At 38.2% G+C, this 26,296-nt stretch overlaps 5 protein-coding genes across 5 annotated transcripts; 1 reads left to right on the top strand and 4 right to left on the bottom strand.

The window, feature by feature from the left end:
• Nucleotides 1–2,663: 2,663 nt before the first annotated feature.
• On the bottom strand, nucleotides 2,664–9,605 carry HELRODRAFT_191887 (hypothetical protein; the record flags this gene model as incomplete). The annotated part of the gene is made up of 10 exons (XM_009019912.1): nucleotides 9,417–9,605; nucleotides 7,888–8,764; nucleotides 7,616–7,699; nucleotides 7,163–7,347; nucleotides 6,748–6,837; nucleotides 6,235–6,531; nucleotides 4,735–4,929; nucleotides 3,793–4,585; nucleotides 3,041–3,630; nucleotides 2,664–2,740 (listed from the first exon to the last, which is right to left on the bottom strand). The coding sequence occupies exons 2-10, from the start codon at nucleotides 8,721–8,723 to the stop codon at nucleotides 2,664–2,666; spliced, it is 3,147 nt and encodes a 1,048-aa protein (XP_009018160.1). The 5' UTR covers nucleotides 8,724–8,764; nucleotides 9,417–9,605.
• A 545-nt stretch (nucleotides 9,606–10,150) lies between these two features.
• On the top strand, nucleotides 10,151–11,608 carry HELRODRAFT_173292 (hypothetical protein; the record flags this gene model as incomplete). Its single annotated transcript, XM_009019911.1, has 6 exons — nucleotides 10,151–10,229; nucleotides 10,455–10,603; nucleotides 10,666–10,818; nucleotides 10,991–11,147; nucleotides 11,263–11,294; nucleotides 11,537–11,608. The coding sequence occupies 6 exons, from the start codon at nucleotides 10,151–10,153 to the stop codon at nucleotides 11,606–11,608; spliced, it is 642 nt and encodes a 213-aa protein (XP_009018159.1).
• A 3,239-nt stretch (nucleotides 11,609–14,847) lies between these two features.
• Nucleotides 14,848–15,357, bottom strand: HELRODRAFT_80241 (hypothetical protein; the record flags this gene model as incomplete). Its single annotated transcript, XM_009019910.1, has 1 exon — nucleotides 14,848–15,357. A coding segment is annotated over one exon (510 nt), but the record flags the coding sequence as incomplete, so codon positions are not given.
• An 86-nt stretch (nucleotides 15,358–15,443) lies between these two features.
• HELRODRAFT_112020 (hypothetical protein) lies at nucleotides 15,444–22,096 on the bottom strand (the record flags this gene model as incomplete). The annotated part of the gene is made up of 3 exons (XM_009019909.1): nucleotides 15,444–16,229; nucleotides 16,379–16,591; nucleotides 21,802–22,096. Coding segments are annotated over 3 exons (1,293 nt in total), but the record flags the coding sequence as incomplete, so codon positions are not given.
• A 461-nt stretch (nucleotides 22,097–22,557) lies between these two features.
• Nucleotides 22,558–24,754, bottom strand: HELRODRAFT_79987 (hypothetical protein; the record flags this gene model as incomplete). Its single annotated transcript, XM_009019908.1, has 2 exons — nucleotides 22,558–23,063; nucleotides 24,418–24,754. 2 exons carry the CDS (start codon nucleotides 24,752–24,754, stop codon nucleotides 22,558–22,560), a joined length of 843 nt encoding a protein of 280 aa, XP_009018156.1.
• Nucleotides 24,755–26,296: the final 1,542 nt, after the last annotated feature.

Raw genomic sequence — 26,296 nt, 5'->3', positions numbered from 1 at the left:
TATCATTAAATAGAAGTATAAATTAATTAGAAATCATGAATGATTTGTATAACTAACCATCAATATAAAAATAAAACATAATTAGTAAATACACTCATAATATAAATAGCAATAAATTGTGGTGATGCAAGTTCAATTTCACAAGAACAGAATGGATAGATGCCAATGAAAAGAAAGATGGAGAATCATTATTAAATTATTAATAATAATTAAGAATCATTATTATTTTATTTATTAGAGAGAGAAAGAAGTGCTGATGAAAAAAAAAATGATGATAAAAAAGGTGATAAAGATGGTGAAGAAGATTATGAAGAAAGTGATAGACGAAAAGTTACCAGTTGAAACTTTCAAAAAATACTTTTATATAGCGCACACAATTCTTAACAGCCTGATCCAAGATAGAACCAACAAGAACCAACATAAAATTGTGGCATCCACACATTCCGGCCCCTGCTGTTTAGAAGGTCAGCTCATCAGCTTCAAAGTCGATGTAACATTCAAGTTCTGAAAATTTAAAATTTTCTGTAAAATTTTTACAAACAAAATATTACTAAAAAAAAAGTAGTAATAAAATTTTATTAAACTGTAATTTATTCAGAATGGCTGCATCATTGCTTTTCAATGGTGACAAACAACTTTCAAGAATATGGTTGATGAGCATTTTATTCTGACCCTCATAGGCATCTTCAGTTGCTTCGTTGGCTAATTATTAAATACATTACCAGCCTTGATGTCTCTGAATATCAAAACAGCTTCATCCAAATCCCAAAACTGCTGTTTCAATTAAAATGAAATAAAATGACTAGTCCTTTAAATGTTGAACATAACACATAAAAAAATATTTAATAATCAGATATCTGATATAAAATATAAATTATAAGACATACAAACATATATATTTTATATTAGTACCATTAGGCAGTAGGCCAGCAGTATTAGATTCAAAAATAATTAATTTTATATAAATAAATAAATAGTAAAATAAAAAAATAAAATTACAAATCATTTGTGAGTTTCACTGTAGTATCAGTTAGACCAGACTCACGTCACGTATTATCCGCCGACGAGAATATGAAATAAATTATAAATGAGGAAAAACAAGATTACGGATAAAATTTTTAAAAATTAAACAAAAATTAAAATTACCTGGACCTCATCTTTTAACATTTGAGCGAAATCCTGACAAGTCTAACGATACTTTTTTGTAAATTTAAACGACGAGTCACGCCACAATTTAAAGAATGAGACCATAGGAAAAAAACCAGTTTTGAAGTTAGTGCGAACAAAGTAAATTAAAAACAAGTATGGAAAGCTGAAAACTTTTTAAATGTGCATTCCATTCTGAAGCGCTTAAAAATATCTAACCTTAAACTAGATTCAGATCTAGATGCCAGTTACATATCTAGTTATTTGATGAGGACGAAAATGATTACGGAATTGATTTTAATATCACCTATATCGCTCAAAATTTCAAATTCAAATTTTTCACTTTAGAATTATGAAAAGTAAACCCGAGCACACACACAAATACACTCGCACACACACACATCCACTACTTACAAAAAATTTACCGTTACAGCATATTTATGACAACTATATTATTACGAAGAGATGTGTACATTAATCAACAATGTAATGTTAATTTTAGATTCGTGCATTAAACTATGCAGTTCCATTACATTTGATAAACACAGATTATACAAAAATCTTCAACAATATTTATACAAAAATTGTATCTTCGTTTGTATGTACTTGATACAAAAAAAACTTCACAAGGTATTATAACAATCTCTCCCTCTCACACACACACACGGATATTCCACAATGTAGTACATTAACAATTAGTAACTTAACAAAAACAAATTGTATATACATACATATATACTGAACATATATAATATATACATCTATATATATATATGTATAGATACAAGAAATATACATTAAAACACACTTTTATACAAGGATGTGTACAAAAACAAACATATCATACACAAAAAGGTGAATGCACATCCGATTGAACACTTGTATCATAAGTTGAAACATATATACACACATAGTATATATACATAACAGTACATATGCAATCTGCACAGTTCAATGTGAAACAATGAGTCAACTCGATGCAATTTTTAAATTAATAATAATTACCATAGTCAGTTTATTATCTAAACTTGTTACTCTCCTGCTTTTATTATTTTATAATTTGAAAAAAATTTCAACACAAGAATAATAACAATTTAGAATTCATGTAACAATTTAACGTTCTACCTCGGGAGAGCTTGGTCTCTGGACGCTAAATGATGATTGATTGATTGAATTTATAGGAACCTACTACACACAGACATATATAAATATATCAATCAATCAATCGATCCTTGTTTAGCGTCTAGAAACCCAGTTCCCCCGAGGTAGGACGTATATATATATATAAATATATATGAGTATATTTATTTATTAATTTTATTTATTACAATTTTATATATGCGTACATGAAGACACCATCACTACTATGTAATATAAGTTCAGCTATATGCATCCAAAAAACAATAAAAATATATACAGTTCAGCGACAAAACAACTCATTTTATCATCACAACGAAAATATCAATCAATCAATCAAGCAAATGGATGAATCACAATCCAGGCACCTTATGGCTGAGTTATGCGATAGGGTGCCCGAATCTTATCTTCTTCCTTATCTTCCTTGTCAACTTCGTTTCATCGCCGTAATCATCACCTCATTGTGGTTGAGTGTGTTGCTTTTTACACTTGATTCCAAACCTACAGTTTCCAGATAGATAAAATTGACATACAACCCTGTTGTTGTTACCAAAATCTGAATTTGAAAAAAATGAATAGGCAAATTAGTAAGTCAATTAATTAATTGATAACGTATTTAAATAATTAAATATGAAATGATCATTACGATTATTTCAAACCACAGGTATATTAAAAAAACAACAAAGTACATTTTTGAATAATGTGAAAATGAATGATCAAAGACAAATTTTCAAAAATTTTCAAAATTTAAATTTACTTTTATTCCCTCCTCTTCCCCTTCCATCTTCTCTATTTTGAAACCTTCTTCTTGAATCATCGAACTGTTGATGAGGTGGCGGTCGTTGATTAGGGAAATTAGGAGGATTGCAATCGAACCTGGGCCAATGCGATGAGTTAGCCTCGTGGTTGTACATGAAGCCTGGGTCATAAGATTTCCTCTCCATATTTGGAACATTGCCATTCATGTTGAATCCCATTGGATAAGCAGGCATATTATTTATAAGATTTGATTGGCCGGCATACTGATTGTAGTGATTTGATTGGTTCATAACATTTGGATCGTAATGACTAACAGGATTGTTGACATTTAAAACTGGCGAATTTGATTGGCAGTTCATGTTGTTAGTGCTGTTCATGTAACTATCCAATAAATTTGTGATAGCTTCAGGAAGAATAAGTTTATTGGTTGGATCTTGTGGTTGTTTAGTATCAGCTGGCTGTGGTTCGGATTCATCCATTGGCTCCTCTCCCTCACCGATATCATCCAATGGAATTATTTTACAAGCTGATTGTGATTGGTCACCGGGCAACTGAGGCTCATCTGGCTCGGAAGGTGAATCTGGAATCCTATAGGTTGAAAATTTGAAATTAATCAATGAGTATGTAAGGAGCAGCAATCATTAGCAGATAATCAAGAAACATTTAAATAATGAAGATAACAAATCGTCATGCGAATTATTGAAACTGTAAAAAAATGTAAGCAGCTTGTTAGAATGAATGAAGACCGACCTATCCCTATTGAAGTAGATGATCTGCAGCACTAAGGTCTCCCTCCTGGCCTGAGTCAACTTTTCCTCACTCTCGCTACCGGGCACCATGCTGGAAGGTTCCAGGAATTCAATGAGGGGTGGGCAGAACCAATCAATCATCTCAGAAGGTTTATTTTTAGAATGGTGGTTTTTCCCAAACAGCAGCTCTCTCTCCATTTCTAACTCGTGTTTCCAGTGGTCTTGGAAACCAGAGTTGGAAACCGAAGAAGACGAAGAGGATGCAGGCGATAATAAAGATTTTTTCAAATTGTTAACGTTGCATCGCTCGTCGGCATCGAACTCGAAGTAGTGAAAGCTGCAGAGGTCCGTCTCCGATGCCCATGTTACGGATTTTTTTAACTTGGTTCCCAGTGAAGACGAGGAAGACGATGAAGATGCAGAAGTAGAAGTAGTGGTCGACGTGTGGGGTGGTGGGGATGATGAAGATGATTGTTGACGTTGTTCCGTTGTTACATCTGGAGAAAGGCGAGGCCGTTTGGCCTGAGGCGTCAAGTCGTCATTTTGTAACGCTGCTGTCACGGTGGTGGTGGTCGACGACGTTAAACTATACAAAGATGAGGATGGTGCTGTGGCTGTTGCGGTATTAGATGCAGTCGTTATTGCTGATAATGATGATGACGAGATAGATGTTGTTGTTGTTGATGATGATTTTGTTGCATCTGGTGTTAACCTCCTCTTCCTCTTCTGCTGCGCAGGTGTGGATGAGGCTTGCAAGGCGTCCATGAAGAGAGATTTCTCGAATATTTCAGGAGCTAGATGAAAATATTGTAAACAATTAATTGATCTATCAAATGTGATATCATATACATGAATGCAAACATCAATGACATCAGCAGACAAGATACAAGCTGGATACAACAACAATGAAACCGGAGTATAAATAAACAATTTTAAAACTTACATATAGGCTTGGGAGCTTGAACAACTTTACTCTTGTTTGAGTTGGCATCTTTAGAGGAACTCCTAACGGCACTGGCTGTACACTTATTGGCTGGGCTACTACTACTACTGCTACTGTTGCTACCATTCTTAACAGATTTTGCAGTTGAATTGTTGTTACTGCCGTTAGCATTACTCCCTTTTAAATCTTCAAGACCTGGGTTTTTGATTTTTTGAAAGTTGTTTATTATTCATTTGTAGAATTATTTTAATTGAAAATATTGTGTCAGAGATAAAACAACTTCACCAACACTTTGTGATTGAATTTTTTATTTCAATCTCTTCAAGCAAAGAGGAAAACAGTAGACAGCAAATGCGAATATACATAAAATAAAATATATATATACATATCATTACAGTACAGGAATGAAGAATGCAAACAATAAGTATAAAAATAAAAGTGACATGACTAATTGAAAACTTAAATCATATAAATACAAACATACATACTCAGAGATATGTATCTATATAAATAAATCAAACATGACTATGAACACAAACACACACACATTCAAACGCAACTATATCATACGCGGATACAAGTACTCATTGTACAAACACGCCTTACAACCGCACTAACTATGTCATATCTGTAATTCATAATTGATTTGTCACTAATGACATAAAATTTATATTGAGCTAACACTCCTAAAAACTTACCTACGTTACGAATCAGCAATAAAACAGGCAAGCTCAAAGCAGCTTGCAAAGAGTTATTTAGTTTAATTAAAAAAGTATTCTTATAGGTTTTTAAAGTTAACCGGACTCAAAAACAGATATATTTTTCTATTTCTGATCAGTATTTATACTTTTGATTCGTACTTTTTGTACTTTACGTTCAACAAGACTGCATTCAAGTTCGACACAAATATTTCACAAAATGATAATTATACATCCGAGTGACAGCTGACATGCCACCGGTCTGCACATTCACAGATCTCGAAACAAGCCCACGAAAATATGTATTAATACGCTTACGTACCTACCTGTGATACGTGTATACAGTATACACACACACACACACGTAAGCGTACACTTTTGTACGCCCCGCAGCTTCAATCCAGCAAGATTCGTTCAAATGCGCGTGTGTGTGCGTGTTCCAAGTTTTCACGGTGACAAAAAAATTGAATGGCCTAACGGCAAACATTAATGAAGAAGAAATATATAAATACTAAGATAAACTATATAACCTGTTGAGAAAGTTGAAATGATGTAGACGAATGAAACTAGAAAAATATAAAGAAACAGGTGGGTAATACATAAATATCACAGATATAAATGAAAAAAATATCACAACAATGCAGGACTATGAGCAAAGATAGAGATGAGACAGTATCATACGATGACTATGATATCACACTCATCATCATCATCTTCCTCCTCCTCCTCACCACCATCATAATAAACCTCATTATATCTAATATTATAACCACCCTTCTACTTATAATCCGACAATTATTACCTGTCATTCGGAAATTTTGAGGTTTCACTTTCACTGTCTTTGGCCTTTCTTTTTTGCCTAGAGAATCACAGGAAGCCTTACTGCTGCTACTCGCGCCACTACCATTGCTACTGCTAGAAGCATTTTTACTCAAATTTTGTGCCTTACTAACAGTGCTATTATTGATCTTATTTCTATCTAGAATGTTTGATTTTTTCTCAGCAGTGATATTGTTGTCGGAGGTTTTGGATCTGTCATCATTAGTTGAGTCAGACGACGATGGAGTCGTGAGCGCTATCAGCTTCTTCTTTAGTTTATCTGTAGGGTTTGTCATCAATTTCATCACTAACCATTACAATCAAAAACAGACTAATATTAAAAACGGTTTCGAGGATACTTACAAAGATAACAAAGATGGTACTAATATAAGAGCAACTAATAAGATCAATGAAATGAATCATTTTGGTTACAGCAATCTAATTTTAAAACATCTTTAAGGATAATATATAATGAAAAATTGAAATTAAAACTAACCCCCAGAAGATGATGATGTCGATTCCGCACTAGGACCCTTCACCACTTTCATCCACTCATCGACAACAACTCGGGCCAGTCTGGTCACTCCTGTTTTTTAATTTGTTACAATTTTTAGGATTTTGTGTGTACGCATGAATATTGGTATATGTATATATAAAAATGTAAGCTGCTTAGTATTTGTATTCCTTTTCGAGTTGCATATATATATATATATTCATATATATATATATATATATATTACCAACATATATATATATATATATATATTACCAACATATATATACACATATGTATGAATGCATCTAATGTTTTATAAAATTTGTACAATCAATGTATGATGAGTACAACACAAACACATAGAAACCAAACAATACAAAACAATAAAAACCACAAATTTAAAAATTAAACTAACTCTCATCGGAATTCTTAATCAGCTGTTTGATATCCTTAGCGCAGTTATTACTGCGGAGCAATTTAGTGTTCACCGGTAACAATTTGAAAAGCTGTAGCAACTCCAGCATCAGTGGTTTGTTGATCTGCGTGCATGCATCTCGCAGCCATGTGTGCAACTGCTGCCAGGCACCTCTCTGTAGCAATCTGCGGGTTGGTTTGTGTTAGGAGATAATTCATTGGTTTTTCATTAATATGTTGTGTCAAAAATTGATTTCAGATCTAGCTTTATTTTTTATTTATTTGTCTTATAGAATTTTGTTCATATGGTCTTAGTTTGTTTTATTTTGAAGAACGTGACAAACCATAGCAGGGAGTAGTTGACAAAAAGAACATACAAAAATTTTTAAAAATTAATTAGAATGTAAAATTCTTCTCAGTAGTAATAAAATAATTGTGTAAAATGTTAGCTTACTTTTTGATGATAGAACTCTCAGTTGACTTGATGACATTGATGAGTATGCATTGGCAAGGCATGGTTGAGCACAACTTCAGAATCCTAAGATTTTTAATAAAAATTTTTTTTATAAAACATCAACACAGATTGAAAGTCTAAAACAATTTTATAATTGTTATAAATGACACATATTCATTTTCTTTACCAATCAAACTATAATTAAAGTATTATTAATTGTTTAATTATTAATAAAATTAGTTACAAAAATGACAATCCAATTGATTACTAACTGAACAAATGAATCACTATATTCCTTCAAACCCCCTTTAGAATCAAGTAGAGATGACAAATTCTCTAAAAACTGATACGGATCTGATGAAAATTCAAATCCCAACACATTCTTTTCTTCTTTCAATGAACTCTGGTTATCATCTGAACTCAAAGATTTTGAATAACTTGGTGAGGCTGATTTATTGTCAAAATTTGTATCGACATCTATTTTAATTTTAGTGTCTGTCTTGTCGGGGATGATGGTAGTAGTCCTGTCCTCAGTACTGCTACAATCAGGATTTTCTGTTTTTATTTGTGGTTGGATTGTAATAGTTTTAGCAGCAGTGGAAATTTTAGTATTATCAATGGTGGGTAGAATTCCAACAGTGGTCATCATTTCACTGTCAATCACGCCATTAGTGCTCGTCAGATCTGTGATTGGAATGGTTTTAACTTTGGCAGCAGAATCAGCACAGACAGTGCTTGAAGAGACACTGGAATTATTTTCAAACGAATTCGCGTTCGTTTCGCCTCTCACGTTCGTCGCCAAGCAATTATCAATCAAGTCATCAACGCAGAAATTATCGCCTGAACCCGCAGGCTTCATTTTAAATCCGCTCTCGTTAATTAACAACTCGCCGTTTAGGAAAAAATTATTCGAGCCGTCAGTTGAAAAATTTAGCGGATTGGAATTATTTGAAATCGTAATTATTCTATAACTGTTTAAATTATTGTTATCTATTAGCTGAACTTGATTGGCCACAGGAAAATTTTGCCACCTTTGAAAATCAACGCCGGCCATCTTTTTTATACTAATCGATGATTCTTTATTATCACCACTTTCATTTGTTGACATTTCAACTGCATAGAATTCTCCTCAACTTCTTTATTTTTATACTGAAACAAAACAAAGTTAATTCTATAAAATATGCAGATTGTAAAACATAGATTACCCAAATAAATGAGTAATCTCGTAAATTTACAATTTAAAAACGTAATAAAATTATGATTAAAATTTGAAACTATTTTCTCGAAAATTAAAACGAAAAAAAACTATTAAATGAAATTAAACAGAAAAATTGCATAAATGAGGTTGCAGGCTAAGGTGATCAATTATGCCAGCAAACCTTGAACTATTCACAGTCTTTGAATATTAATGAGGCATATTATTTCAACAAAGTGCGCATCAACTTGCAAATGTGCAACACGCTAAATCAACTTAGGGCAATCACGGCAAGTTGTTTCAGAATCCTATTAGTAACCTTCCTCGAGACAGTTTCCAAATAAAAACCATCGAACTTCACTAAAACTGTCATGGCGACCAAACATACGCCATTTTTAATCACGTGACACGACTTTGATACTGGTCTCGGAAACCCTTCAAAGCACGTAATGAACGGACGCAAACGTACTAATTAAACAACCCATTCAATAAAAAAACGAAACAAATCTATACCAAATAAGAATGCAAGTTAGTTGAAACTAATAGCTTAAAAATACGAACTAAAACAAAAAACGTTTCACGCTAGTAGGCAAAGTTCTTACTGACGTTTTTTAAATACACCAAATTAGGCAGGGAAAATGAGATTTTTTCTTAGAAAATAAATCCGGTTCGGTGAGTAGGATGTGCCTTCACTGAATTAATCAACTGCCATCGGATTGTCTTTGTTTGACCTCTAAGATTAGAATCTTAAACTGAACTTGATGATTGAATCCAATATCTTCAGTTAGAAATTAGTAATCCGTACCTTAAAATACAATTTTGAGATTGTTAACGATAGTATAAAATAACGTTGTTGATGCAAGTTTAATTTGCAATGCGAAACATTTACAAATAATCAATTAATTGGCAAATATTCAGGTATAAAAAAATAAAAACGACCAGCCACGAACCTCAGCTAGGAAACTACGAACTGCTGGCGCATCAACACTACGACGTATTAAGGAGCAAGCTGTGAACAAGCATAGACAAATAATTCGCAAAATTTTTACGATTGGTTAAGAATATTTTAGCTTCATACTAATTTTAAACTTATAAATGTTGTAAATTGTGATATTTTTTAATAGTAAAAAATAATTAATAATAACTTTACTCTTGTTAAGTTTAAAATTTTTAACTGCAAACTTTAATTCCCATCGTATTGGGATTTTCCAACTTTTGAATGTAAAACAGCTGATCGTATTGTGAAACCTGAACTTTCAATTATTAACCAAAAAAATACAAATCCGAGATAAATATCTCGAATAGTTTTCTTACAATTTATATACTAATAATTATCAGATATGCAAGTTAGTGTACCTCGCGGCCACATATTATGCCGTACGAAATGGAAAAACTTGAGACTAGTTCAAATTTTGAAAGGTTATTATTTTATTTAAATTTAATATAATTAAAAATTATTGAATGAATTGTTGACCAATTTTTATAAAATTTTGATGTTTAGTTTAGTTTTAGTTTTCTCGACAATTTTATCATTCAAAAAAAAAACATAATTAAAGTTTAATTATTAAACTGACATTTTTAATTAAAATTCGACTTTCTCAACATAACTTAGTTAAAAAGTAATTTTTTAATCATTATCCACAGATAAATTCAACATTATATTTGAAGACAGATTTGATTTTGTTGATATTTTCATCTCTAACGACACAGCCATAGTTGTGATAGATGATAATGATATTATTGATGATGGTACCTTAGCTGATATTAAAAGAAATCTTGTAAAATTACGACGCGTTGGTTATTGCTTTTTGATTTGAAATATAATATAACCACTTTCCCTAATTAATTTTTTCAGGCTGAAGTATTCCAGGGAATTGCACTAATCCAAAAAACCACAAAAACTGATTCCCATTTTTATAAACTTCAAAAATTCATCACACTAAATCTCGGTCTCAAATTAGTTCCTTACCTCAATTGGCAAGAATGTGCAGATTTCATAATTCAATTAGTAAGTATTTTGGGTGTCATTTTAATCGTGCATGGCAAATGAGTGAATAAATTAGTAAATGACAACAGCCCCCATCGCGACAATTATAAATGGATGTACAATTTCTAATTTGATATAATATAAAATATTTAAAATTAATTATAACTATTTATGTACTCACCACAATCTCCAGATTTCCATAGAAACGAATCCTAACTCAAATATTCTATCGAAATTAAATAAAAATAACTCTCAAGTCACGCCTGTCGATGAACACGTTCTTGCCATGTTAACAAGCATACCTAAATTAGGCTCGACAAAGTCTCAACTTTTGATAAGTCATTTTCCTAGTAAGATAATACAATTATTTTTACCATTCAGCTTGTCTTTACTATCAGTAATGTTATTATTAACATTATTGTCAAAGATCTTATAATATTACTAAGTTGAATAAACTTTTTGAAGGTCTACACTCAATATGCAATGCATCTGAAGAGGTTAGGAACGTGATTTATAATAATCAATGCATCATTCATTCATCTATTCAGTCACTCCTTTATTCATAATCATTTATTGATTCAATCATTCATTCCCATATAATTCATATAATCAATCAATCATACATGAATTAACTCATCCACCCACTCACTTACTCATTCACTCAAGTAATTCACTTATTTTATTATCATCTTAATATTATTATATCTTAAATAATTATAATAATAATTATTTTATGTAGCAGCTGGCTGAGATTGTTGGACAAAATTTGGCATTGGTGATTAAAAACTTTTTCAATTCGGCCTGCCACTAATAAATAAATGAATGAATGAATGATTGGTCGAGTCAATAAATGAATGAATGAATGATCTTTTCACTCATTTTACTTGAACTGCTCAATGCCATTTATCGTCGATCTAATTTTTTTCTTCCTAATATTTGAATGGAAAAAAATTTTCTTCAATGCATTGCTAGAATGTGTTATATTACGACAATATTAAAACAGAACGAAACTTCATTAGAGTACATAACAGTTAATGTTCATTAGTTTCAGGGTTCAAAATAAATTTCTATAAAGTAGAGTAAAGTAAAATCTTTAAAATTAAACAATTTTAAATTTATTAATGATAATAAATATTTGGTTACTAATTAGTTGAAGCAGGCCATGTAGGCACTTGAGAAAAATGATTTGAGTACATGATAAAAATGAAAGACATTCTACATTCCATTGAAAATTTTTTTTAAATTCATAATTGTTAATATTTAGTATTTGATAATAATAAAATAATAATACTATTTCACAATTGTTATTTTTAAATTTAACAATTGTCTTATTTAATTGCAATGAAATTTAAATGAAGAGAAAAGTCATTTGGAATTACATCTATCTATAGTTACAGTGGCTTTCATTAAAAATGTATATCACATCAATTTGATCACAAAAAATCTAAATATTAATAAAAATGTATGTAATAAATATGCAAATATTAATAACATTATTATTATTAATAATAAAGCCAAAACATTAGAAATATAATATATTAAGATATATGTATATAATTAATCGATCAATATAGCCCCATGAACTTTGAACCTTGACCTTTTTTAAGGACGCCTTTAGTTTTAACCTTGTTGTAGTTGAACCAATCTTCTGGCTTAGTGTCAGGCGGTTGATGCTCGAGAGACCTGGATGTCGATGGCCCGGGTTCGATTCCGCCCACTACCGTTTCGTCCAGTATTGAATCAAGTCTGCCATCCTGAATTTTTATAAATTTTAAATTTAGAATTCAACTAAGTTGCTAGCACGCGATGCATCCATCAATTGACAAACAAGCTGTTCGTTTCGTTAAAATACTCTAATGTTGAGTATTTACATTAAATACTTTGCAAAACTTAGTCAAAATTTAGCCTCTAAAAATACTATTCAAATAGCAAACATTGCTAATACAATTTTGATACTGCCCACGAAAATTGTTAAAAATAATTAAGCCTCCATTCGATAGGATTTGAACGGTTGAAAAAAGAATTTGAGTGCTCTGTTAACGGATGGAACAGAGGAAGAGAACATTACAAAGTATTTCATTTCTATCAGCAGCAGTAAGTTTCATAAATATTCGCATCCTAATCCGACAGACATTAGCACTAAAAATCTGAAAAGATGTTCGTTAACATCTCATGCACATGGATCGTCAATAGCGAAGCAACTTCTTTGGCAAAGTAATTAAATTTGTTAATGGCGTCGAGGGGTATTTCGGTTTCATCATAGGTAGCCAAACGGCAACCCCCGATCTCGGGGAAAATGTCGTCTAAACGTGTGTTGTTGTATAATTATTATTGTTACAACACACACACGCACACACACAATTAGCCAAAAGTAAATGCAGTTTAATTACTTCTATTTAAATAATTAAATAAATATTTAATAGACCTCCTGAATACCTGGGTTAATATCTAAATGTCATTCAAGTGCTTAAAGACTGTAAATGAACACTTAACAGCACTGCAACGAATTATAGAAGGAATAAAATTTTCGCACAAAACAAATATTATGAAACAGACCTCAAATTCATCATCATCGTCGTCGTCAACATGGCCACGCGAATGACTTTCACGACGTTTCCTCAACTCTCTGCCCTCTCCAGTGACCACAGGACCCTCGTCATCAACATCCAGGCTGATGTTTTCTCTGTATTCTGATTCGGAAACTGAAGAACGCGGGCCTACACTGTCACTACCTTCTGAAGAGCTGTCATCCTGTCATGTTCGATCGTTCGTTGCATGATTTATCATCTCTGATTGTTTGGAGGAGTCACTCATTTACAACAACAACAACAGAACAACAACAAAAACTAACCAAGCTCAAGAAATGATTCTTCAACCTCCTGAGAGCGAAGAAGACCATGATAACAAGGGACACAGTAACAATGGCCACCCAGAGAATCAGCACCCCAGAAATTATGTAGAGCTTAGTTTTCGCCTGATTAATTTTTTCACGTTCGGTCAGCTGAGAATCGATTGACTGCTGATTGTCATCGACGAGAGCAGCTGCACCGACACCAGGCGGACCTTGTGGGCCAGTGAATCCCGTTCCTCCCGTCGCTCCCGTTGCTCCGGTATCTCCGTACATACCTCTCGGCCCCGTAACTCCCGTGTCTCCTTGTCTGCCTGTTTTGTCGTAGTGCAAGGTTGCTTTCATTAAAAAACAAGCTCGAACAAACAAATAATAAATAAACGCTGTAGACTTTATGGCAATAAATAAATTAGAACGACTCAATCCTTAACAGAGCATCTAAAAATTAAAAAACAAAGTAAAATTAAAACCAAATAAAATGTAAACAAACAAACCAGAAGGTCCGGAGGCACCAGTTGCACCAGTTGCTCCGTTGATGCCCTGCGATCCAGGCTCTCCCCTGTTTCCTGTCCCACCTTTCGGCCCAGTGGCCCCAGCAGGACCCATCAGTCCGTTATTGCCCGAAGGTCCTTGCGGTCCCTGAGGTCCAGGACTGCCTGTGTTTCCCTGAGGTCCTGTGAAGCCAGTTGCACCTGGCTGACCTGAATTGGTGGGAAAATATTTCGATTGAAGTGCTACAATAATGTTATGTATTATATTTTGTTAATGAAAAGCTTAAATTCTATTTTTATTAGCATACATTCATATAGTTCATAATTCCGCAATTAAAAATTTAAAAGCTGATAAAAGAAAAACTAACCCATCTGTCCTTGCTGTCCTGGTTGTCCAGTGTTTCCCGTGGCACCAGTTGATCCGGGCTGTCCGTAAGGTCCAACATTTCCGATACTTCCTTGGAATCCTGCTGGTCCCTTTGGTCCGGTGGGTCCCGGTTGTCCAGATTGCCCAGTACTTCCAGTTTGACCAGTGTAACCAGGTTGTCCTGCTGTTCCTTGGGGTCCTATCGGTCCAGTGTCACCTAGCAATAAAAAAAACGTTTCAATTTGAAATTGTCTTCGACTTTGTTGGGAATAAAAAGAAATTAAGAAAAAAAACTATATGTATGCCTTCAAAAATTCAACAGCAAAATTAATTTAAAAAACAAATTAACCAGGCGGTCCTGATGGTCCACTTGGTCCACGTTCTCCAGGATTTCCAATAGCTCCAGGTGGTCCGGGTGGTCCAGAAGGACCTTGTTGGCCTTGTTGACCTTGCTGGCCGATTGATCCAACAAATCCAGTGTTTCCAACAGGTCCGGGAGGTCCTGGAAGACCCATTTGTCCTGCATAGCCAGTAAATCCAGCCGGGCCAGTATTACCAACTGGTCCAACAGATCCACTGGCTCCGGGATCACCTGGTGGTCCTCTATCTCCTGATGGTCCTGAAGGTCCCGCTGGTCCAGGAGCGCCCGTTGCTCCAGGATATCCTATATCACCTCTTGGCCCGTAAGGACCCAATGGTCCAGGCAATCCTGCTGGACCTGGAGCACCAAGAGGTCCAGGCTGTCCAATAGGTCCTGCAGGTCCTTGGAATCCACTAGGTCCTGATGAACCCGTGTCACCTGGTGATCCAATAGGTCCCAAAGGACCAATAGGTCCTTTAGGCCCCACGGGTCCTGTAGCTCCAGTCTGACCAGGTCCACCAATTGGTCCTACTTGACCTGAAGGCCCAAGCGGTCCTTGTGGTCCTGGAAGTCCAGTGTCACCTCTTGCTCCTTGAGGTCCTCTTGGACCAGGAGATCCGAAAGGTCCCAAAGGTCCAATATCACCATCTGGTCCAGGTGGACCTCTTGATCCTTGTGGTCCAATGGGGCCTTGCTGCCCGGGTGGTCCAATTGGTCCGGCTAATCCTGTATCCCCACGTGGCCCACCGGGTCCTGGTTGTCCAACTGGTCCAAGAGGCCCTACTGGACCCAAAGGTCCTATGTTTCCAGTATCTCCCGGATCCCCATTATCTCCTCGTGGTCCAATTGGTCCTTGTGGTCCAATTGGCCCCTGCGGACCAGTGTTTCCAAACGGTCCTTGTGGTCCTGCTGGTCCAATATCACCTGACGGTCCTATTGGCCCAGTGTCACCTTTTGGTCCAATTGGCCCAGTGGCTCCAGTTGACCCTGGTGGACCAAGTTGCCCAACATCTCCTTTAGGTCCAGGCAAACCGGTTGCACCAATAGCTCCGGCAACTCCTTTAGGACCTTGTGGACCAGGATCTCCCCTATCACCTTTGGGACCAATTAGTCCTGTAGATCCAGGAGGTCCTGGTGGACCTTGAGGACCTTGATTACCCGCGGGACCAATATCACCTGTATTTCCTTGAGGTCCTATTGGACCAGCAGGTCCAGATAAACCGACATCTCCAATAGGACCTGACGCTCCAGTGGCCCCAGGATTACCCGTTAAACCAGGGGGTCCGATTGGCCCAGGCTGTCCCGTGGGACCTTGGGGTCCAACATCACCTTTAGGTCCGGCCGGTCCTTGTGAACCGATTGGGCCTGCAAAAAAATGTTTGAACATTTTCAATTAAAAAACTTATTCATATTTAACAAAAATTATTCCATTATTTCTGGCGATAGGAAAAAATATTATTACGTTTTAATTTATATTTTCTTGAATCAAACACTAAATTGAATCAAAAATTTACCGGCAGGTCCAACTGGTCCTGGTTCTCCTTTAGGACCTTGAGGTCCTTGTGGTCCTTGAAATCCAGTTCCTGGTGGTCCAGCTTGACCCGCAGGTCCCATGGGTCCAGCCGGTCCAATTGGTCCAGGTATGCCAGGATCCCCTTGCAAGCCTTGAGGTCCAGGTGCTCCTGACAAACCATTTGAGCCTTTCGGCCCTTTGGGTCCAGCATCACCTTTTAATCCAGGTGGACCAAACTGCCCAGGAGGTCCAGGGTTTCCAATGTCACCAATAAGACCAGGCGGTCCTGCAACTCCAGCCAAACCTGGTTGACCTGGTGAACCGTCTGGTCCTGGAAGACCAATGTCTCCAGTTGGACCGATCGGACCAGTGGAACCAGCAGCTCCCTGCGGTCCAGGCATACCTCGATCTCCTTTCTGTCCAGCTGGTCCCTGTAGACCTGGTTCTCCTTTGGGTCCTGACAATCCATTTGGACCAACTGGGCCTTGTGGTCCAGTGTCGCCCTGAGGTCCTGGTAGGCCTGTTGCTCCAGGGGCACCTGATCAATTAAACACATTGAAACTATAATTTACTTGTTGATTGCAATGATGTTGAAAGTTAAAAGTGCAAAGTTGAGCATGGATGGGATCACAATAGGAATTTAACATCTTAATTAATTTTGCTTATCACGACATCAAGCGCGTTAAAAAAGAGCAGTATATGTTTTGTGATAATAATGGAAAAAAATCTCTAATTGTATTTTTATTACGGATGTTTAAAATATAGGTGATGTTAAAAAACATGCCTCCCCTCAATTTGTTTACATTTCTAGCTCCTCCTTTGTTACAACTTAATAACAGGTGATAAATTTGCATATATATACATGAGCATATCAGTTATTAAGAAATATCACCGCATTTTCTGCATTGTTGAGTTTGTAACAAAGTCTTTCAATTTACTCAACAATGCGAAAATGCGGTGATATTTCTTTATAACTGCATATATGACAGTTTGAACCTAAATAAACATATCAGTATATATTGTTCAATATCATCTAGAAAAAGCGTAAATTTATAATTTGCTTGAAAACAAGAATATTTGCACACAGATTTGTACACATAACAATATAAAAATAATATGTGAATAAAAACGAATTTAAATAGTCAACAACAGAAAAATTACCTTGCACGCCAGGAGATCCCATTTCTCCGATGGGACCAGAAAGACCAGACTGACCGGCATTTCCACGCTGTCCAGTTGCACCAGTTCCACCGACTGGACCAATTGGTCCGGGAAGTCCAATATCGCCCGAAGCACCAACTATTCCAGTATCACCAGTATCACCAGGTGGACCAACATTTCCAGATGGTCCAACAGGTCCCACTGAACCTGCAGGTCCAGTAGGTCCAATGGGTCCAGGCTGACCTTGTTGTCCAGCTGGACCCATTTCACCAGAAGGCCCAGGCAAACCAGATGGACCAACTACGCCAGGTGGACCCTGTAAGCCTTGAGACCCTTGTTGACCGTTTGGTCCTTTTGGTCCAGATGGTCCTGGAACACCTTGAGATCCTGGGGCACCAGGAGAGCCAACTTCTCCGCTTGGACCAACTGGCCCTGGACCACCCACATCTCCTGGAAGTCCCTGAAGACCTTGTTGTCCTTGAGGTCCAGTTGGTCCTATTTCTCCAGTAGAACCTGTTGCACCAACAGCTCCTGTTGCTCCGTTTGGTCCTGGTGATCCGTTGTTGCCTCGAGGACCTTGTGGTCCCTGAGGTCCAGGTGAGCCTTAAAATGACAAAAATAATTTTGTTATCAATAAGTTAAAATCAAAATTTTTAAATTTAAAACCATCACAACAAAGTTGAAAAAGAAAATATTTCAAATCATAACGCACGTTTATTTCATAAAAATGTTAACGAACTCTATAAAGTGTGAACTTAAACATAAAGGTACAATAATTATTATAAGGTTGGTGCAAAGGTAATGTCGATCGCGAACCGTCCACTAATTAAAATGCGATAAACTGGCTTCATCATAGATATTCAATAATTGCTTTGTATGGTGCGATCAGAAACACTGACATCTTCCTATGATATTATAAGTTACATCAGCCACGTTATGTCCGAGTTTAAACATGAAGCGAAATAATCCGAAAATCGCACTTTGAAAACATTTTTAAATATTGCTGAAAAACAAACATAGTGGAATGTTTAACGAAATATTTAATAGTAACTAGATAGAGGAATGAATAACTTGTCAATAAATGAATAATAACAAAATGAATAAAAACACAATGATATATATTTTTAATTAAACTAATTTAAAAACTGTGTGTCGAAAAATCAAGTAACGTAGAGCCGATATGATTTTTGTACCAGCTTAATAGAATCTTAAAAAAAATTAAGTTGTTAATGATGCAAACCTGATGGCCCAATTACTCCTTGCTGACCGGAAGGTCCCTGAGGTCCTTGAGGTCCTTGAGGACCTGGCATTCCTGTGTCCCCTTTGGTTCCCATTGGTCCGCTTGGACCAGGTGCACCTTGAGGTCCAATATCACCTGCCTGACCAGTTTGACCAGAGGATCCAGTTTCTCCTTTAGGACCTTGCTGCCCTTGTAGACCAACTTCTCCGTTAGGTCCGGGTGATCCTGGCTGACCAGTTGCGCCAGTAATGCCAACTGCTCCTATGACACCTGATTGTCCATTTGCACCAGGACTGCCTGCACTTCCGACAGGACCTGGCTGACCAGAAGCACCCACTTGACCAGGCAAACCAATGTCCCCCTGAGGTCCAGCTGGACCAACAGGCCCTACAGGACCTTGAGGACCTGTCAAACCTTTTTCTCCGATGGGTCCCGGCAAACCAGGTGATCCAGGACTTCCATTTGGTCCAATAGCGCCGGTAGCACCGACAGGTCCCGGTTGTCCAGTCGAACCGACATCACCAGGCGAACCTGGTTGGCCAGGTGGACCTTGAGAACCTGTCATACCAGTTTCACCTTTATTCCCTTGTGATCCTGGTTGTCCCTGGGGACCTGAAAGTTTAAAATTGTTCATGATAAAAGTTTATTACTGCAATATATATATATATATATATATATATATATATATATATATATTAAATTGGAGGTTTAACTTTTTAGTTTTTAAAATAACCACATTACAAATTACCCAGCGGTCCTGTTGGTCCTAGAGAACCAGAGTCACCAGTGGCACCTTTTGGTCCCGTTGCTCCTTGAGGACCCGATGGCCCAGTAGGTCCAGGTAAACCAATGTCTCCTCTTGGTCCTTGAATTCCGGCTGCACCAGGCTGTCCAGTAGCACCTTGGGCACCCTGAACACCTGGATCTCCAGCAGGCCCCGCTGGACCTTGAGCACCAGTATCCCCTTGGGCCCCATCAGGTCCACGATCGCCTTGCTGTCCACCCAAACCCATAAAACCTGTATCTCCTTTAGCCCCGGTTTGGCCAGCGGGACCAGTGGGACCTCTTTGACCAGGTGAACCAGAAGGACCTGGAGAACCCACATCACCTGTTGCTCCAGTTGCTCCCATCAAACCTGGAGCCCCCGCTGGACCAGGCTGACCTTGTGAACCAGCAGAACCCTGATCTCCAATAAATCCTTTGGGACCTGGTATACCCACGCTTCCAACAGGGCCGGATGGACCAGCAGGTCCTGGAGAACCAGTTTCACCTTTGATACCCTGTGCTCCCGTTGCTCCAGGTGAACCTTTAGGTCCTTGATCACCAGGGAGGCCCACGTCTCCATTGGGCCCAGGATTTCCAGCTGGACCTAAAGGCCCTATAGCCCCAGGTTGCCCTTGTTGACCCGGTTGTCCTTGGTTTCCATTGGGACCTGGCAGGCCTTGAACTCCAGGAGATCCTAAAAAAATAGATTAAAATAAAATTTTAGTTATTTAAACGGCGAACAAAATCGTAATGTAAAATGACCGACGGTGTTATTTTTAAAATGATTGAAGGTGATTCTCTCTTATAAAGCTTGTTTCCGATGTATCAACGTGTGCAAGAGAACTACGCATTACAAATATTGAATATGATAGGCGAGGAATCTCTTTCCCGTTCGAACCAAGTCACCAAGCGTCTTCAACTTCATTCAATATCATGCTGCTTAATTTTTTTATTATATAATATTTCGATAAGTTAAATTGTTTATAATATGTTTATATTTCGTTAAATGAATATTGAGAGCATCAAAAATTTGTTTGCGATTATGCCATGAAATTAAATAGCAAGGAGGAATCAAACTATGAAATTTCATCAATATTTTTTTGCAGTTAACACACACCTTACACACCATGTCTCGATGTAACAGGCTGTTACATCAAAGATAAAGTTAAAGGATACCCATGATACACTCAAGCTTAAAGTGCAATCAAGTTAACAAAATGCAAATGAAATACAACATAGTGTTGAAAAAAGTCTAACGATTACACACACAATGTCAAATAACTAATAAACAGAAAAATTTCATCAGAATATATGATTGATATATAATTAAAAAATTAATTAAAAAAAATGAAATAACGCGACATTTTATATAAATAGTAATAAAAATGATGATAATATTTGAATAAATGATACCTGCCGATCCAGCTTGTCCTGGCTGCCCAGGCAACCCAATATCTCCTTTGGAACCTTGATTTCCTTTAGAACCAGTGGAGCCTTGTGCACCGGGTTGACCTTGCTGACCTTGAAATCCTTGATCTCCTGGAAGTCCTTTCGAACCTGGTTGGCCCGGCTGACCTCTTGGTCCAGCTTGACCAGGACTACCTAGATTACCAGAAGGTCCCATGTCACCTTTAAGTCCTGTAGCACCTGTCCCACCGGTAGCACCCGGAGCACCAGAGAGACCGGGAAGGCCAGCTTGTCCTGGCAACCCAGTGGCGCCCTGGTTTCCTTTAGGACCAGGTACACCACGCTGCCCAACATTTCCTTGCGGGCCCTGAGGACCTTGCATCCCTGTTGCTCCTACTGCTCCAGGCAATCCTTGAAGTCCTTGGTTTCCAGGCGCTCCTGGCTGACCGATTGGACCTGGAAATATTTTTGAAATAAAGCAATGCTTTCCAAGTTAAATTTTTTAATTATTGACAAGAACAAATCAAATCTGTAAAAAAAACAAATGCGAAATTAAAATAAATTAAATGTAAAAATGAATCAGTGTAAAAAATTGAAATGTGGAATTAAATATATAGACAAATGACAGTCAAAATCAACTTGTACACCTGCAGGTCCAGGCTGTCCTTGATTGCCAGGAGAACCAGTGGCGCCTTGAGCTCCATTTTGACCTCGAAGACCAGCCTGACCAGTAGCTCCAACAATACCGGGTAATCCAGGCGCACCCGACGATCCCGTGTCTCCCAGCATTCCAGGTGAACCAGTAAATCCCATTTCTCCAGTTAAACCAGTGTCACCAGTTATGCCTTGACTTCCTGGCTGACCCGATTGACCTGATGGACCTATAGGTCCAGGCTGACCTTGTGCACCTGTAGCTCCCTGAGGTCCTTTTGCTCCTTGTTGCCCTGCTTGACCTGGATCACCTCTAGGACCAGGATCACCTCTATTACCTTGCTGACCTTTCGTTCCTGCTTCGCCTGTTGCTCCTTGTGGACCAGTAGCACCAGGTTGACCAATATTTCCAGTTGAGCCGGTATCACCTCGTGGACCCTGGATGCCAGGCGGACCAACCTGACCTTGACTTCCAACCTGTCCAGGGTCTCCCATTGGCCCAGGCAAGCCAGATGATCCTGTATCACCTCTCGGACCTGGCTGACCTGTAGCACCTTGAGCACCTGGATTACCACGTTGACCTGGTTGACCGGCATTTCCTGAAAAACCAGTGTCTCCGCTAGAACCTTGTTGACCCGGTGAACCTGTCGCTCCTTGTTGACCTTGATCTCCTGGATTACCCTTGACTCCCTGTTGACCTGGAGCACCTGATGCACCTGATGATCCTGTGTCACCCCTCTGACCAGGTTGTCCGTCAGGTCCCGGAGAACCTGAAAAATTAAAAATATGAACAAATCCGATGAAAAATATTTTGTTTATGCGTAAAATTGACGTGCTTAGTCAACAAAATTTATCCTTGCAATACCGCAACCTCTCACTGTTTTCCAATCTACGTTCTCTTACTGTAATTACTCAGCATCATGTTATTTTTACTGCCATTTTAATAATTTGTATGCTTAAAATATTGTTGTACAACATTTCCAGAGAACAAACAATAACAAACCTGAATTGCCAATGTTTCCAGTATCACCTGGAGCCCCAGTGGCACCTCTTTGACCTTGAGGTCCACTCAATCCTATATCACCGCGAGGACCAGATGGGCCAGCTTGCCCAGCAGGACCAGGAGAACCTACAGCGCCTATTGGCCCAGGTTGACCTGATGGTCCAGTGGGTCCTTTGGCGCCAGATGGTCCAGTTGCTCCAAGAACACCTTTTTGACCTTGAGGTCCCTGCGGTCCAATGGGGCCTGTGGCTCCTTGAGTACCAGGAGATCCAATCTGACCAGTTGCACCTTGTTGGCCATCATTTCCTCTCGTTCCTGGATTTCCTCGTTGTCCTTGAGGTCCAGGTATACCGGGTTCTCCGGACGGCCCTGGAAAACCAAGTGCTCCTGGTGCACCAACTTGACCCGGTTGTCCTGTTTCTCCTTTGGGACCTGGAGCTCCTGACTGACCGGGTTGACCTAAAAATTTCACAATTAAAAAATGTTAAAAAAAACTAATTTTTTTTGCATCTTACCAACATTATAAAATTTTAAAGATTTAATTGTAAATAAATTTTTGAAAATGAGTAGTAAATAATTTATTAACCTGGCGATCCGGCAAATCCTACTTCTCCAGGAGTACCAACATCCCCGGCTGGTCCAGGATCACCAACTAATCCTTTCTGTCCCTGAGGTCCTGGTAACCCAACGCTACCAGTAGGTCCAGTAGCGCCTTTGAGACCAGGATCTCCAATCTGACCAATATTTCCCATGGGTCCTGGTAAACCTTGCGAACCAGGTTGACCAGAAGCACCTTGTTGGCCTGTAGCTCCAGTGTTTCCAGGAGCACCAGGTTGCCCTTGTTGACCTCTTTGAGCAGAAGGTCCTGGAGGTCCTGTCGGTCCCGGTAAACCAATAAGGCCTTTATCTCCAGTACTACCAGTAGCGCCTGGAGACCCTATAGATCCAGGTTGGCCAGCAGATCCAGGTTGACCAGATAATCCTTGATCTCCTTTAGCACCTTGTTGACCTGGAGGTCCTTGCGGTCCTGTGTTACCAGCAGGTCCAATGTTTCCAGTATCTCCAGTTCCTCCAGTAGCTCCCTGTGATCCAACAGATCCAGGAGACCCCGTAGCTCCCTGAGGACCAGCTGGACCAGTAACTCCCTTAGCGCCTTGGTTACCCGTGGGTCCAGGAGAACCTGAAAACATATTTTTATGTGAGCAATTTAATCTTATACTTCTACTAATTAAAAACGTGAAGTAAAATAAAAACATTGAAAGACATTTTTCAAATTTGAGAATATTTAAATAAGGATTGTTGTGAAATTATATTGAACAAAATTTGTATAAATCATTAATTTTATAACTATGTTTGATTATAATTATATTTATTATATATAACTATACTTTTCAAAATATACAAATGCAATAAGAGCCTAGAAAATAAAATTATAAGCTACAAAAATACTGACCCATTTCTCCAGGGGGTCCAGCAGGTCCTGGTTGTCCAACTGAACCTCGTTGACCTGCAGGTCCAGGTTGACCCTGTTGCCCCACAGGTCCTGATGGTCCGGTTGGACCTTGAGGTCCTGCGACACCTGTTGCGCCTTGCAGACCAGGGAAACCTAGCATTCCAGTTGGACCTTGACTGCCAGGATCACCAATTTGACCTGGATCACCTTTATCCCCTTGAGGTCCTTGTGCACCCATTGCTCCTGGTGGACCCTGAGAACCTGGTTGACCAATAGGGCCCGGAGACCCTTGAATTCCAACATCTCCTTGTATTCCTGGCTGTCCTTGAACACCAGGATCACCGCGCAAGCCTTGAGGACCTGTATTTCCTGTTGCTCCTAATGAACCTGGTTGTCCAGCTGGTCCAGGCTGACCTTGAGGTCCTTGTGGTCCAGGCTCTCCTTGAAATCCTACATCTCCATTGGGACCAGGTGATCCCATTGCTCCATCAGTACCTGTAGCTCCCTGGGGTCCAGGTTGTCCAATAGGGCCTTGACTTCCAGGTGAACCCGGATCTCCTTTAGGACCTTGAGCCCCTGGAGTTCCTTGTGAGCCAGATTGTCCAGGACTTCCAGCCTCACCTGGTAAACCTTTATCACCTTTTTGTCCTGGATCTCCAGCAATACCTGGAGAACCATTTGGTCCGCTCGGTCCCATTGCTCCCAAAGGACCTTTAGGACCTGGTTGACCTTGAGGCCCTGCTATACCCGGAGAACCTGGATTGCCTCTTTGACCAGCATCTCCCGTAGCACCTTGAGGACCTTGCAATCCTGTTCCACCAACAGCTCCTTGAGCTCCGAGTTCTCCTTTAGGACCAGCAACTCCAGGCAGTCCAGGAGCACCAGTAGATCCTTGAATACCCGGTTGACCTTGGAGACCCGGTGACCCAACTTCTCCTGTCAATCCTTTTGGTCCTTGCGACCCTTGATTACCAGGTTGGCCTGGAGTTCCAGGTGCTCCTTGTTGTCCTTGTGGTCCAGATTCTCCAGGATTTCCAGGTGATCCAGCGGGACCGATATCTCCAACGCTACCAGTCGCACCTTGCTGTCCAGGTTGACCAGGTAAACCCGTAGCTCCTACTTGTCCAGATTGTCCCGGTTGACCAGGTGTGCCCTGTTCGCCTGCAGGTCCAGTGTCACCTGGCTGTCCAGATAGACCCGGTTGACCCGTGGGACCTCTGTTACCCTGTGGACCCTGTGGTCCTTGTTGACCTTGTGGACCGGCTGGTCCTGGATCTCCTCGTAAGCCAGCTAAACCTTGTGCTCCTGGTTGACCTGAACAAAAATATTTAAGTCATTAATTCAACTTACGTTAAACGTTTTTGTTAAGTAAGTAAAGCCTACATAAAATTCACAATGCCGAGCGTGGCCAGCAGTTTTCCTCTAAGGACCGGATCAAAGTGTACAAGTTATATAGCACTGCGTTTAATTATGATAACAAATATTTATTAGCTTAATTGTTACGAATAACTTTTAAAAATCTAATTTAAAAGACCCAACGAATCATCAAAAAACAACGCTCTCTAAAAATCTTTAAAAAACCTTCTTTTCTATTTAAATTTATTTATTTATAGTTTAAATTTATCATTTATATCTATTAATTACAGCCATACAGGAATGGCTTCTCAACGAAAAGTTGTAATTAATGAATTGTTATATTTTTTAAGTAATAATTTTGATTTAATTGATAATGAAGGTTTTATTATTAATACTAGCGAATTTTACACATTTGAAGATATTATTTATTTGTTCGATAAAATTGTTAAAAAATGATTTCGAAGTGTTAAATTTTGAAAACCAGAAAAATTTGGCATGCGTGGTTCGTCAAAAAAATTAAAATGGTAAAATGTTTAACCATTTTAAAGTATTTAAAAAATTGTTCGCTTTTGGAGAAATGTCCGTTATATGTAAGTGGTTGCATGTCTAAAATACTAGGTGTGGAAAGTTAGACAAAATGAAACTTCGAAAATTAGAAAAATGAGACAAAAGAAATTGTCGTTCAACAACAAAAAGAGTTTGTCAAAATCGTTGAAAGTAACCAAAAAGAAATTATGTTGTTAAAAGAAAAATTGAATAAAGTGGTTGAACAAAGCTGAACAAACTAAGACACTACAAACTACAAATTCTTTATTCAGTAATGAACAACACGTCAACATCAGTAATAGACTTACTACATTTGAATTTTTTCTTTGTTTTAATA

The sequence above is a fragment of the Helobdella robusta genome (genome assembly GCF_000326865.2).
Source record: "Helobdella robusta unplaced genomic scaffold HELROscaffold_26, whole genome shotgun sequence".
Lineage (NCBI taxonomy): Eukaryota > Metazoa > Annelida > Clitellata > Rhynchobdellida > Glossiphoniidae > Helobdella > Helobdella robusta.
This window is presented reverse-complemented; position numbering and strand designations above follow the sequence as displayed.